Source organism: Fulmarus glacialis, unplaced genomic scaffold (assembly GCF_000690835.1).
Source record: "Fulmarus glacialis isolate BGI_N327 unplaced genomic scaffold, ASM69083v1 scaffold7740, whole genome shotgun sequence".
Lineage (NCBI taxonomy): Eukaryota > Metazoa > Chordata > Aves > Procellariiformes > Procellariidae > Fulmarus > Fulmarus glacialis.
Window position 1 is genome coordinate 84,385 of NW_009189538.1, and position 12,967 is coordinate 97,351.

At 39.7% G+C, this 12,967-nt stretch overlaps 1 protein-coding gene across 1 annotated transcript; it reads left to right on the forward strand.

Moving 5' to 3' along the window:
- The first annotated feature begins 3,073 nt into the window (after positions 1–3,073).
- FGFBP1 (fibroblast growth factor binding protein 1) lies at positions 3,074–3,790 on the forward strand. The gene has a single exon (XM_009582502.1). The coding sequence runs from the start codon at positions 3,074–3,076 to the stop codon at positions 3,788–3,790; it is 717 nt and encodes a 238-aa protein (XP_009580797.1).
- The last annotated feature ends 9,177 nt before the right edge of the window (positions 3,791–12,967 follow it).

Below are 12,967 nucleotides of genomic sequence, written 5' to 3' on the forward strand. Positions count from 1 at the left end.
TTATTATTATTATTTTCCCTTCCTTTTCTGTTCTATTAAACTGTCTTTATCTCAACCCATGAGTTTTCTCACTCTTACCCTTCTGATTCTCTTCCCTTCCCACTGCGGCAGGGGGCAGTGAGCAAGTGGCTGCGTGGTGTTTTGCTGCCTGCCAGATTAAACCACGACAGTCCTTAAGATCATCAAGTCCAACTGTAAACCTGATATTAATACCTAATACCATAAACCTAAATACTACTACTCCAGATGATACTGTGGATACTATGTGGTGTTAGTTTAGGATTCCTGAGCAGGATAGTCCTTCCCTTACTTATCTCTTACATTATCTTCGTTCTCTGATTCCAATCCAACCTGACACACTGTTAAACGTTTTCTGATCCATGAGTCATCCTTGGATCATCCATTCATTAACCCTTGCCAGAGCTAACCATAAATCTTTCACATTTAGCAGATTGTTGCAAATGGTTTCAATACTAACTCATGCCAATCAAAGGTGCACAAGGCAGATCTAATGACCTCGATCACAAAGCATCAAAGGTAGCTGAACACACATAGACAGATTAGGAGATAGTCCCGGCACACAGATCAGCCCCTTAGTATTTCAAGTAAATGAATCCCATTCCCCACATTTCTGTCCTGGCTTCTGATTTTTTTACAGAGTCAAAGAGGAAGACCTGCCTATATCTTACACCAATTTCTCCTTTTTTCTCTTCTTGCATCCCACCTTTTATTCTTGCAAGTATTTCCCAAGCACATATTACAAATGTCCCACTTACTTTTCTCCAGTAAAACCACCTGAAGCAACCGAGCTACAAAGGCACTAGCTGCTCTATCCATTCTTTAAGGGATGCCTATTCCCAACTCTGAATGCATTTTTATATTAGTCTAATGCTTGTTCTTCCACTGTCATCATCTTTTTCAGGTTAATATGCATTAGACATGGTCCCATAATGAAATCTCTTGATGTAACCCACTTCTTTACATACACAAAAGCTGGCAGAGAGGAGGAGCATAGATCAGTGCTGTGCAATTGATCCCTGCTCTTAGACCCCATACAGTCACTAATTCTGAGGGAGCTTGTATTTGTTTTTGAACTTTGTGTTTATGACCGTCTCACCATAATGAATGCTGTCCTTAATGCAGAATGATTACTTATTTTGATTTTAAAATGTTCTGCAATACATTTTTGTGACAGGAGGTAAAGAAATGTTTGAAAGTTAACTTTGAAATGCTTTGTGGAATGGTTTTCATTTCACAGAGAATCACTGAACACCACCCAAATTCTACTAAACACAATGGTAGTGCAGGGCTGTTGAGGGCGTTGCAAGATACATCCCTCAATGGCTGGGAAAAGCTCTTTTAAAGAAGCTCATGAGCTAATAAAGTTCTTATCATTGTTCATGAAGAGGGAAGGACTTGGCTAAAGTAACATCTAATTTACACAAACACACCTTGTCACTCCACTGTAGATGGTTGGGTTTTTGGTTTGGTTTTTTGGGGGTTGGTTTTGTTTTTTTTTTTGTGCTAAGAGTGAGGACTGGCACTTTTCCAAGGAGGTGTGTCAGAGGTAAAACATGGCACTGAAGTATCCTATTGTGTTGTAATAGTCTTGCTGGAGACTGAAGGTGTGTCTCTGCCTTTATAAATACCACACTGCTTTTACAATTAGCTCTGATTCTTTTGAAAGAGACAAGTTGCGTCAGGAGTTGCGTTGTGCAAGGTATGTCTTTCAGTTATATTACTTTTGCACTGTTCCACTTCCAACAGAAGGTTACTGCCGCATCATTATTCATTTTAATGTTTTTAGTTGATGTATTTGCAACAGAACTGTAAATACTACATGATGTTTTCTAAAGAGGGGGTTTTGGAGTAAAAATCTCTATGTATAGTACAAGGCATGAAGCAAGTCAAGTAAGAACTATACAGACGTAGGACCTGCTCACACCTGCTGCTACCTATGTATTTTAGATTTTAATTTTTTTTAACTAAAGATATTTGGAGGTAGCTGAATGTTGAAATAGGTTCCTTATTAGCGTGCCTACACATGAATTTCTGCTTTCTAATACGGAAACTTGGCTACAGAAATGGCTATGATGGAAACATCTGAAAAATACATTTAAGGATTTAATCAACTAACTGCCAGATTTAAACCCTCTACTATTATGGTATGCTCTGATCCTAAAAGCTGCTTCATAAAGAGAAACACCTACAGAAATAAATGTGCTCTGTGCAGACGCAGCGATCAGCTTCATAATAATTTGCTAACTAGCTACATTTCAAAACTGAAGTTGCATATTTGTCCCTTGAATTTTGTAGCTTTAGCCACAGCCCAGTACACTGCAGGTGTCTTCAAAAACAAAAAGATAGTTCTTTTTTTTTAGCAGTCAAGGCAGCAATGAATGCATCAATAGTTACTTTTTGGTGTCTGGAAATACTACTGTCATTATTTTTTCCAACAGAAAACTGAAATACTGGTATAGCCAGTGAATTAAGACAATTTTCAGGATGTCTAAGAAATAATTTTCTTCAAATTGAACCAAATGGTTTCCTTTCTGTCTGGCATACTTTTGAAGAATAGCCAAAGGTTGGAGTCAGAATCGCTTATTTACAAAATGGGAGCTCATGGGAACAATAACTGCTTTATATGTTATAACTTACGATATCCATCTGAGATGATTGACAAATCCAAGGTTCAAATTCCTTCTCTGACTGCAGAAGAGATTTCAGTTAAGATACCTCAGTCACAGGGCACTAGCACGTCCTGGGAGTGACTCTCTTTTGTTCCACATTGCATAGGTAATTAAGTAATTGGATCGGAAGGACTTACTCCATAGCCATCTACAGTTCTCAAGGATAATACGTAGTGGTTCTAGAAACCAGGTATTATTCACACAAACGACAGAGGATTTTGCCAGTAACATCATTTTAATTGGTATCAAAGAGCAGTGCAATACCATGTCTGAAATACTGCAACTGTCAAATGGAGTCCAGTATTAAGTGAAAATGTTTTTATATTTTTGTTTGTTTGTTTGTTTGTTTGTTATGAAGGCAGATAACAAGCAAAACAGAGACCATGAGGATCAAAAGCTTTGGACTTCTTTGTGTGTTGATTCTGGTCTCCCAGATGCTGCTAGCCAACTGTGAAAGACAGAAGGAAAGAAAAAAGAGAAGACAAGGCATAGAAGACGGTAGAAAAAACCAAACTGAATCTAACCAAGAAAATGAAAGAGGGCGGAAGACAAAAGGAGGAAGAGCATCTCCTAAAGGCAAGTTTAAAACCAAAGAAAATGCTGAGTGCACCTGGGTAGTGACCGACATGAATGCTACTACTGTGCATGTAGAGTGCAAGCATGGTGACAGCGAGTTCTGGTGCGAATTCTCTGGAGACCCTTCCACCTGTCCACAGTATGCATCAAACCAGAAATCCTACTGGAAACAAGTCTCCCGATCCCTAAAGAAGCAGAAGCAGATCTGTCAAGACCCCAAAAGTGTCCTAAAATCTAAAGTATGTAGGAAAGGCCCACGAAGCGCTCATCTCAAGTTGACCCGCTCAAGCCTACTAACGTCAGTGGGTCCTGCGAAAGGGAACACAATTCATCATGCAAAAGAAGTTGTTCAGACTCCACCAGTTGCCTCTGTGACTGAAAAAAAGAGAGAACACAGTCCTCAAGACTGTGTTGAAGACATAGATTATATTGATCAGAAAAAGGTGGCCGAGGAATACTGTCCAGAAAGCCTGCTTTCTTTCTGCAACTTTTTTATCACAATGGTGCAAGACAAAAAATGCTGAGGAAGTGTTTCTAAAGCTCTGTATAATGAAAGTCCAGTCTCATCTAAGTTACTGCAAACTATCCCAGATTTTATTCTCATGTTATATAGTGTACATAAGAAAAAAAGGCATATATTTTTCTGATTTTGTATATACACAACAGACTACACTTGGCATAGTTGAGGATATTATAGATTTTATTTGCACGTAGATTGCTACACAGGTGTTACCAGTGGATGTTACATACTCTACACAGAAGTATATAAGTAGCCTCCTTGCTCCTCTTTGAGCTGTGCTAGCCAAAGTGATGAATTCAGTGCTATGCACTTCCTGGTTATGTACAATACTTTTGACCTAAAAATTATTAAGAAAAATAAACTTCAAAATATATTCAAAATATTCTCTCTCTCTCTGTGTTTAACTCGATTTCTCTGTAAGTGCTAAACCTTTGTCAAAGATTGATCTTTCACAGGACCTAGGCAAAGTGTTGCTTATAAAGCAGTTTTGAAAATACTTCTGCAGCTTTGCAGACTTCAGCTTTCTCAGCCAGTGCAAGCAACATTTTGATAGGGAACTACATTATCATTAGTTTTTCATCATCGTAATAATGAAGGGTAACAAGATTTTCAGATTTTTCCATAATTTTGCAAAGCTTCAGCTTTCCAATCTCATCAAAGGATGTCAGAAAACTTTGCAAACTTCAATTTTCTCTTTTTCTCCTATAGTATGAAGCATGTTATACTCATTTTCTGGCAGGTACACAGAAACTCAGGGATAAAATGACTTATACAAGTTTGTACATAGGCCCAGGACTGGACCCCTTACTAAGCAGCTAAAGCACTTGTGCTCAACACTGCCTGTATGTTCTTTTGAAGTTCCATTTTCTGTTATCTTTATGTATGGACAACACTAATAAATACTTTTCTATGCATTAGACTTCATCTGTATTTAAAAAAAAAGAAATCCAAACTCAATAAGAATAGAGATTTTAGAAAATGTAAAGCTAAATAATGACAACTGAGCTTTGCTAATATTTGAAACTCTAGCTGGAAGAAATACAATATATAAGTTACACTTTTCCGGTGGCACGCAGCTGGGAAGGACGGTCTCCTACCACAGCGGTCCGCTTGGATAAACCTGAACTTTCATGAAATACAATTTTCCTGAGCATTTCTAGCAAGTTAAAATAATATTTCTATTTCTTGAGAAAAGATAGGCAGTTCCCTTCTATAATTATCTCACTGCTAGAATATTTGAGAAAATATTTGTAAGATGTTACGAGTGACTCACCTCCTGCAATTTCCCTCTTTTACTTCATTGTCACATATGCTCACTTTTTATTTAAAAGAGCATGTCTGGGGAGGGCATTTTAATGCTACTCTGTCTTGTTGCTACAGCAATAAAGGCCCTTGCCATTATTTAATATCAGTTAGTATTTTCTTTGCAATGAAGAACTAACTTAGCAAAAACACTTAAATTTAGATGGAAGTCCTAAGTAAGAGAGGAAAGTGCTACTAAACACAGCTTTTCTCTCTTTTGCTTGCTAGTAGGAATCAAGCCTTCTTACACAGGGTTGAAATGATTTTGGCAGAGTTGGGAAGAAGGCATGGCATCAGCTCAGGCATTAGCTACAGTATTTTAAAGAGGATAGTATTGTGGAGGCTCTCATAAGTACTTCATATGATATTCATTTACATTTTTTTGCTACTTACAATATTGCGATCTCTGTGTGATTAATATCTTGAATGTGGGATGCTGCTATTAGTCAGGCAAACTGTGTTTGAAAGGGATTCAGCTGTATTTTACCAAGTCTGAATGGCAAAAAAAGAAGCAGGTTCTTCTTACTGAAGTTCCAGCCTCTGCACGCCCTGTGCAAACACCGGCTATTACCAGGCTGTGCAGGATAAATTCTGTTAGATCGATGCCCACAGCAAAGCAAAATTCCAGTAAAAAAGGGCATCAATACTAACTTCTGTGGAGGCTGGAAGACACAGCCATTCCGGTGCAAAGCAGGGTGGAAAACCAGCTACCAGCTCCTTACTATTAAGGTAGATATGTAAGTATTGAAAGTGCAGGTAAGTTCCAGCTGCTAGATACTTTGTGTGTTGGCCTACACCACTTCACATTAGGCGATCATTGAGATAAGAAAGTCAAAAGATGCGGAGGAAGGATTAGGAGCACAGATTTGGCTCAAGCAATCATACACTGTAGCAATTAATTATGAATATCTAATCCGGTCTACAGGCACCTGTATAATAATCCTAACTCACAACCAGAGCACCGGGCAGGCCTGGCTTAAGAAGCTCAGCTGCTCCAGATGTTTTGGAAAATGCCCAATCCTAACTACCCTTAGCTGCTGTTGCCCTCACGAGTACTATGGTAAGTACTTTGTTGCCTGAAGCGTGATCCGCCCCACTCTGAGTTGCCAAGAGGCACTGCTCTCCCTGTGGCTGCTGGCCAGCCAGGCACACCAAGTCTGCAGGGACATATCCCAGAGCAAATTCCAGCTCCGGATTCCAGAGCTGTGAGTTACATCTCCATGTGCAGGACTGTCAGCACCGGGACCCATGTGTGGGAGCTGCACACTCCTCTCCAGGGATGCATTACATTTCTGCTGCTTCATCGTCTTGTTTTCTTTCAGGACTGACTTTTATCTTCACGCATGCCTCTTTGCAGGAGGAAAACATGCTCGATCTCAACAGTTCCTGAGTGCATTTCACCTGTGATGCATGCACTTATGGAGCATCAGGAGAAAAAGGAGATCTCCGTGCAGCCTTTTTCCTTGGAAGGTGGGCTAATCTGACAGTGCAGATCTCAAAACTGTCTCAACCAAAGGACGGGATTTTTAACATCCATGGGTATGTAGTTTTGGCTGTTCTTCAGAAGGGCAGGGTCTGAGGAAAATATATCTGGAGTCTACCTTCATGAACAGCCTTTTCCATAATTGCACAGACCACAAGTCTACGGCTAAGTGGATCTAAGTTCTCATTGCACTTACCAAGCCTTGGGTTTCAGTCCTACATCTACAAAGCAATCGCTTGACAGCAATAACATATGAGTCGCTTTCTTCTGGGCATTTACAGAGCCAGTTAGGTCAGTATAACTTTGGTGCTTCTGGAATCAAGCTGGTTAGGATAAATAAAACATTTCCTGGCACTCTTCGTCTTAGGATCTGTGGTCATTATGAAAAAGTTCACAGCTGAACTCTATTCTGTGCCTCTTTTCCCCAGGTGCACCAGTTGTCATTGTGTCGGAACTTCATGTTTGAATAACTTGGAATAATGGTGGTAGTGACTTTTCTAACACCTTCCATAGTAGGGCAAGTAGGAATACAGTGAAGGAAAATAATCAATGGATTTAAATTACGTCTGTGCAGCCCAAGTCCTCTGTCCTACCATATTGAAAACATAAGGATCTCTGCTTTCTTAGTGTCAACCTGAGTTATGGAAAATCAGCCCGATTTTACACCTGGGGAAATGAGGTATAGGAAAAACTGGATGACCTTGGCAGTCATGGGGAGAAAATCAGTGGCTGAATCAGGAATCAAACAGAGGTCTTCAGAGTTCCAGTGGTCCCCTTCTCATGCCTTGTGATTAGATCATTCTACACAAGAATTACATGTTCTTGAAACTATCCCGCTAACTTCTAGGTATTTTTAAATTACTAGGAATATCTTTGGGAAAAAGTAACTTACTTTCTAGGCAATACAGTTTGTTTCTCCAGACAACCCTGGGTATTATAATTTGAATATTTACTTGGAAAGAAGGATAGGGCTTTTGAAGACAGGAAACTCATTCTAGCTTCAGAGATAAAGAAGTTTCAGGGAGTTTCCCTGCTCTTGCAATATGGAATACTTACACTTTTGGTAACTGCTTTAGACTATGGATGATCTTTTTAGGTGGACCCAACCCCCACATACTCCCACAAATTCTCAAACTTTGGAGAGGCAAAAAATGGATTTTTTTAAAAAGGGGAGAGGAAAATTTGAAAGTAAGAGTTTTTCCAAAGTTATCTCTTAATATATGACAATCTTATCTAGAAAATTTTAGATGTATCTTTGTATTGGCTAGGAAATGGGGTCACATTATTAATGCCCAGCAAATAGCTCTGGCAATGCAATACTACTTAAGAATCTGTAAAATTTCAGCTACTTTACCTTTAAAGTTTTTATTCTTTTATTATTTTCTGCAGTGTATTTTCTACTCACTTTCACACACAATTTCATTTGAATGAGTTTCCGTTCCTTTTGCAACCTTCTTTATTCATTTACCACTTTGGCGACAGTACAGATTACATATCTAATCTCATATGTTGCATGACTACTTGTAGAAGAATAGAGCTGAGTGACTCAACCTTCCCACTTCCAGGAGTGCCCTACCCTCCTCTTCCCCTGAGGGGGCCAATGAGTACCTACCGCCTGATATCACCTCACCTGAATTTGACCAACCATAGCGGAGACTGAGTGCTCAGACAAGACACATTTTACACGGCCGTGCTCAATCCATGTAGACATAGCTGAACCTAGATAATAAATTCCACTCCCTTTTCCACCTTTACCTTGGTTTTTTTTGTGATGCTGCCCTGAGAAAGGCAGCTCAATACTTGTTGGTAGCTGCTGCACCTCACTCGTGCCTTTGCCTGGTTTTCATTCCATTTCAATATATTATATTGTTTGTTCCTCTAGGCTATTTCCAAGAGTGATACCACTTTGATTAGCACACTGGGAATTGATCAAATGGAAAATGCAGCTTCAAGGATGGGAAGTTCGGCAGGTTCCAGCCTGCAGAAGTTCCTTGCGATCTTGTCACTAGGGTGGTGGTACCACCCCATCCCTGGCTGGAGCATGCACAGCTCCTGCCTGTTAGCACCATAAACAGTATAACATGGATCTCAAGACCACTGTAGGTATTCCTGTGTTCTAACACCTTTGAGCTTCTTTCCACTCCCTCCCTTGAAAGAGCAGGGGAACTTTGAACCCCAGCTGCAGTCATCACCTGTCTTCAAAGCGCCAGAGAGGAGAAGGCAGAGTGCAAGAATCCTAGTAGGGCTAGAGTTATCAGACACTGAACACCTAGAGGTTTCGAAAGGATACCCAGGTGCCTCACTTGCTCCTTCCATTGCCATTACTGCAGTGAGATAACACAGGGTCACACATAAAGAGAGGGGACTGGCCATGGCACAAAGCTTTTTCCCTGTTTGTAAAGCTACTACTAGCAGAAAAGGATGTGTTAGGGCCCAACTTACCTCTTCAACAAGGATTCATGTAACAGGTTTCTCCAGAAACATCCTCCTATCCATGTAAAGTGTGTGTTTTATTCAGCTACTAGAACTCCTTCCAAAGTTGCTTATTGATCCCACTAGACACAGGTGTTTTAAGACAAAGAAGTGGTAATGAGGAGGTGGAAGAACCATGAAGACTTCCAAGGAGGTTGTTGCTACCTGGCTGCCTCAGTCACTGATCATACCAGGCCCCATGTAGAAATGACAGACTTAATTAACCTGAAGCTCCCAGTGGACCATGGAAGTCTCACACTGATTTCCAGGCAACAGACAGACACATCAAAGGGACTTTGTTATATAATGAGAGCCTGCAACACGTTGAAAACTGTCTGCGAGTGTGCACATATAAGCATTCTGTGGTGCTTTGTTCGTGCCAAGGAAGAGGAGAGTTGTTCCAGTCAGCCAGAACGTTTGATGTTAAGATGAATCTTAAAATCCAGGAATTACAATATTATCTGTAATAGGAATGTATTCTATACATCCATAATATGTGCACTAATTATATGTAATGAGTATGCTTAGATAATAGAGTATTATTTATACAATATGAGTTACCTTTACATCTGTTGCCTGAAGGTGATGTGGTTTCTAGAGTCACTCTAGAGTTGGTGTGATTCCCTGGAAAATCTTGGACTGCTTTTGGGCTATTCCATAGCAGCTGAATCCCTGCAGATGTGTGTGCCATGGCATCTCTGTTCCTACTCCGTGTTCCAAAGGGCTCTCAACGGATGGCTGCAGTTCTTCCCTGCAGTGCAAGTCCAGGGAATTTTGTGTCTTGTCTCTTATGCCTGCAGGTATGAACATGGTCTTTGCTCTGTATGTGTGGCAGCCTATAGACCTTAGTGTCCTACAGGGAGGACTCCAGTTAAATGTTGATCTCAGAGACTCTGCAAATGACACAGAAGTGAGCTGAAGAGGTCAGTTTGTGGGCAGAGAAAAGTTGGAACATTAGGAATGCTGGTTTGTGTGAGATTTTATATGACATCTTGTATCCTAAAAAATCCTCATGCAAAGCATTAGGGGTTGCATGCACTGCTGCAGGGGGTTAACAACACTCCACTTGAGTTAACGATCAGGTTGCTGGTTGTACAGGGTCGTTAGAGCTCCCAGGTTACTATCACTGTAAGAGTGAAGATGTTAGCTGGTGATGTCCTGGACAATGTCCAGCCAGGTAATTATACTCTGCTGCCCAAACTCTTCTTAGAATTTCAATCAGATGCAGCTTTCTTCACCACCTTAAACTGCTTTGTGCTCTGACCACTAACATTTAGATGTGGCTGATTTTACTTGGGCAGGGGGCTGGGAGGATATTTACTGAAGTCCCCCCAAAGCCTGAAGGAGGACCAGTTGTTAAGGTAATTTCCAACTGTTATTTAGAGAGAAGGCAAAAGGAAAATTAAAAGTGAGGGTATAAAAACAAAAGCAGGAAAACTGCTGTTTTCAGAGAGGTAGAGTTAATGTTAAGAGTTAGAATCAAAGTCTTCTTATCCAGTGTTTTTATCTTGAACGTCCTTGTGCTTGATGTTTTTTTTATACTACAACCCACAGGATCCTATGAAAATGTGAGTATCTTAACTTTCATTCAAATAAAAGTATAGTCCAGCCCTCCCAGTATGAGTAAGGCTTAAAAACACAGACAAGTCCACTTCAGCAGTTCAAAAGCCAAGCGCCAAATACAAAGACTCCCCTATTTATTACTCCCTTAAAAATTGCATTCTAACTTAATCTCATAAGGGTGACCAATGACTTTTAAGTGCTTCGAATTGGTAAAATGAAGGGAGAGGTTTCAGGCAATGGAATGGGAGCAGTATTAATAGAAATTACATTTGTAAAGTTGACTTGTTTTTTCAAACTAAAAGGAGAGAAAATGTACATGCAAAAGAAATGCTAAGAAATGATCACATGAGATTCTGTAGGTGTGATGTTTAGTGATGAATAAAAATATAACTCACAGAAAACAGAGACTGGTAATTTAGGTCTACTTTGATTTCAGTGTATTTTATTCAGAGTATAGGGGAGGCTCATAAAAAAAAATTCTACCCCCATAATTAAAAGGCTTTGAAGAATAGTGTGTGTTGCTACATTAAGCAGGAAAAAAAAAAAAGAGGAAAGACCTATTTTAACATACAATAATTTTACTACCAAAAGTAAAACAAAGCTGTCATGTTATTAAAAAGACTTCTCAGAACCTGGGTATGTGGTTTTTCCTCATCTAGCTGGACTATGTTCCCAAGAAAAGATCCAGTGGTGTTTCCCTTTTTTATAGCTGGCAATGTTTATCTGGATGCCACTGCTACCATATATAATATTTCTTGCTTGACATTATGAACCTACTCCTTATCTTCAGGTGGATATGCAAGTACCAACTTGTTTTATAGCCCTTTGTGACAATGAAAGAACAGAAGATGTACATAAACCAGGATCACTCCAGAAGATCATTACACAAATTTATGTCTCCTTCCTCTCTAAGAAGAACAGATGAAGTATGAGTCAGGGGCATATGGAAAAAAAAAAAACCCAAACCAGAATTGTATTAGAGCAGGTTTAGTGAGGCTTGGTGAGTCATTATAAACTCCTGAACTGGCAGGTGCTTGTTGGCTTTTTGAGCCCTGCCCCTTAAAAACTGTAGGCATTTTTTTTTTCCTTTTTTTTTTTTTTTTTTGTACAAGTACTGCAGTACTGAGGTTACATTAATGCCTGAATTTAGGCTTTTATTAGGAGCTGATGATACCGGATCATGCCTGCATGGCTCATCTGAATTTTCCCGTGCTTGCTCCTGTAGACAGTTCTGGTAAGAGTATAGCTAACATTTCTATTAGTATATTGGCTTCAGTCTTTGGAAGCAGGGCAAAATTTACTTAGAGATGAAAACTAACTCACCTTCCTACAGAGCACCGGTCTTCATATCACCCTTCCTATCTCTTGCCAAAATGAATGTTGAATTTGGCTTCTTGTTTGCATTTGAAAACTTTGTATTTGTATTCCTTGAGAGGCCCTGTGTTTTCCTCCTGAGGTCCACCCATTTACACAAAACCACTCTTTTCAGGGACGTATGTGTGTTCAGTACTAATGGAGCTCCTCTGGACTTACACAAGTACTACTCAGAAGTAAATCTCAGAAGTAAAGCCTATCATTAGGATTGATTTCATTCTTTGAAATAGCTAGCTACCAGTAAGCCAGAGGTGGCCAAATAATTAATTGCTTTCAAATAGAATTAATTGAATAACTGAAAACACGACCAAAGGAGAAAGGAGCAAAGGCACAAAAAATGACTGTCAAGAGCTCTCTCTTTCCACATAATATCTTTTAGGCTTCTTCATGAATACAAGACACAACTGCTGCATGAGTTCAGCAAACACTCCAGTCAATATGACCCTACTGATATCTAGAGGTAAGGTATCTGACCTGATGAATATGAAAGTTCTTCAGTTCCCAAAAATATGCAGCTCAAGGCTCTTCATGATGGCAGCCAGCATATTGAGCAGTACTTCTAGGCAGTATCTTCTACTTTGATAATGGGCTACCAAATGATGACTGTGTTTGAGCATACCTTTCTTCCTTAGATTTGCCTGCAATATCTGGTTCGAGAGGATTGTGAGTCCATGCAGCACACAATATTGGCTTCCTGATTTTGTCTTGTTGGATAGTTTGTGACACACAAAGTTGCTCTCAGCTCTTCATCCACATAGCTTGTGGAATTAATTGAGGATAGTATTTGTATAGTCGCTAGCTTTGTTCTGCTCAGATAAATAGCACACTGTTACTTTTCCTGGCAATAGATGTGTCAGGAAATTTTAGAGAAAGGTAGAGGCTCTGTCTTTATGAATTCAAAATAGCAAGATGAGAGGAGAAAAAGAAAATGGGCATTGCTGCAGGAATAACAGAAGCTTCTCTGTTGCTCAAGTTTGGACAATGGGA

Excerpts from the sequence above, each read along its gene's own strand:
- FGFBP1 (XM_009582502.1), top strand. The coding sequence starts at position 3,074 with ATGAGGATCAAAAGCTTTGGACTTCTTTGTGTGTTGATTCTGGTCTCC.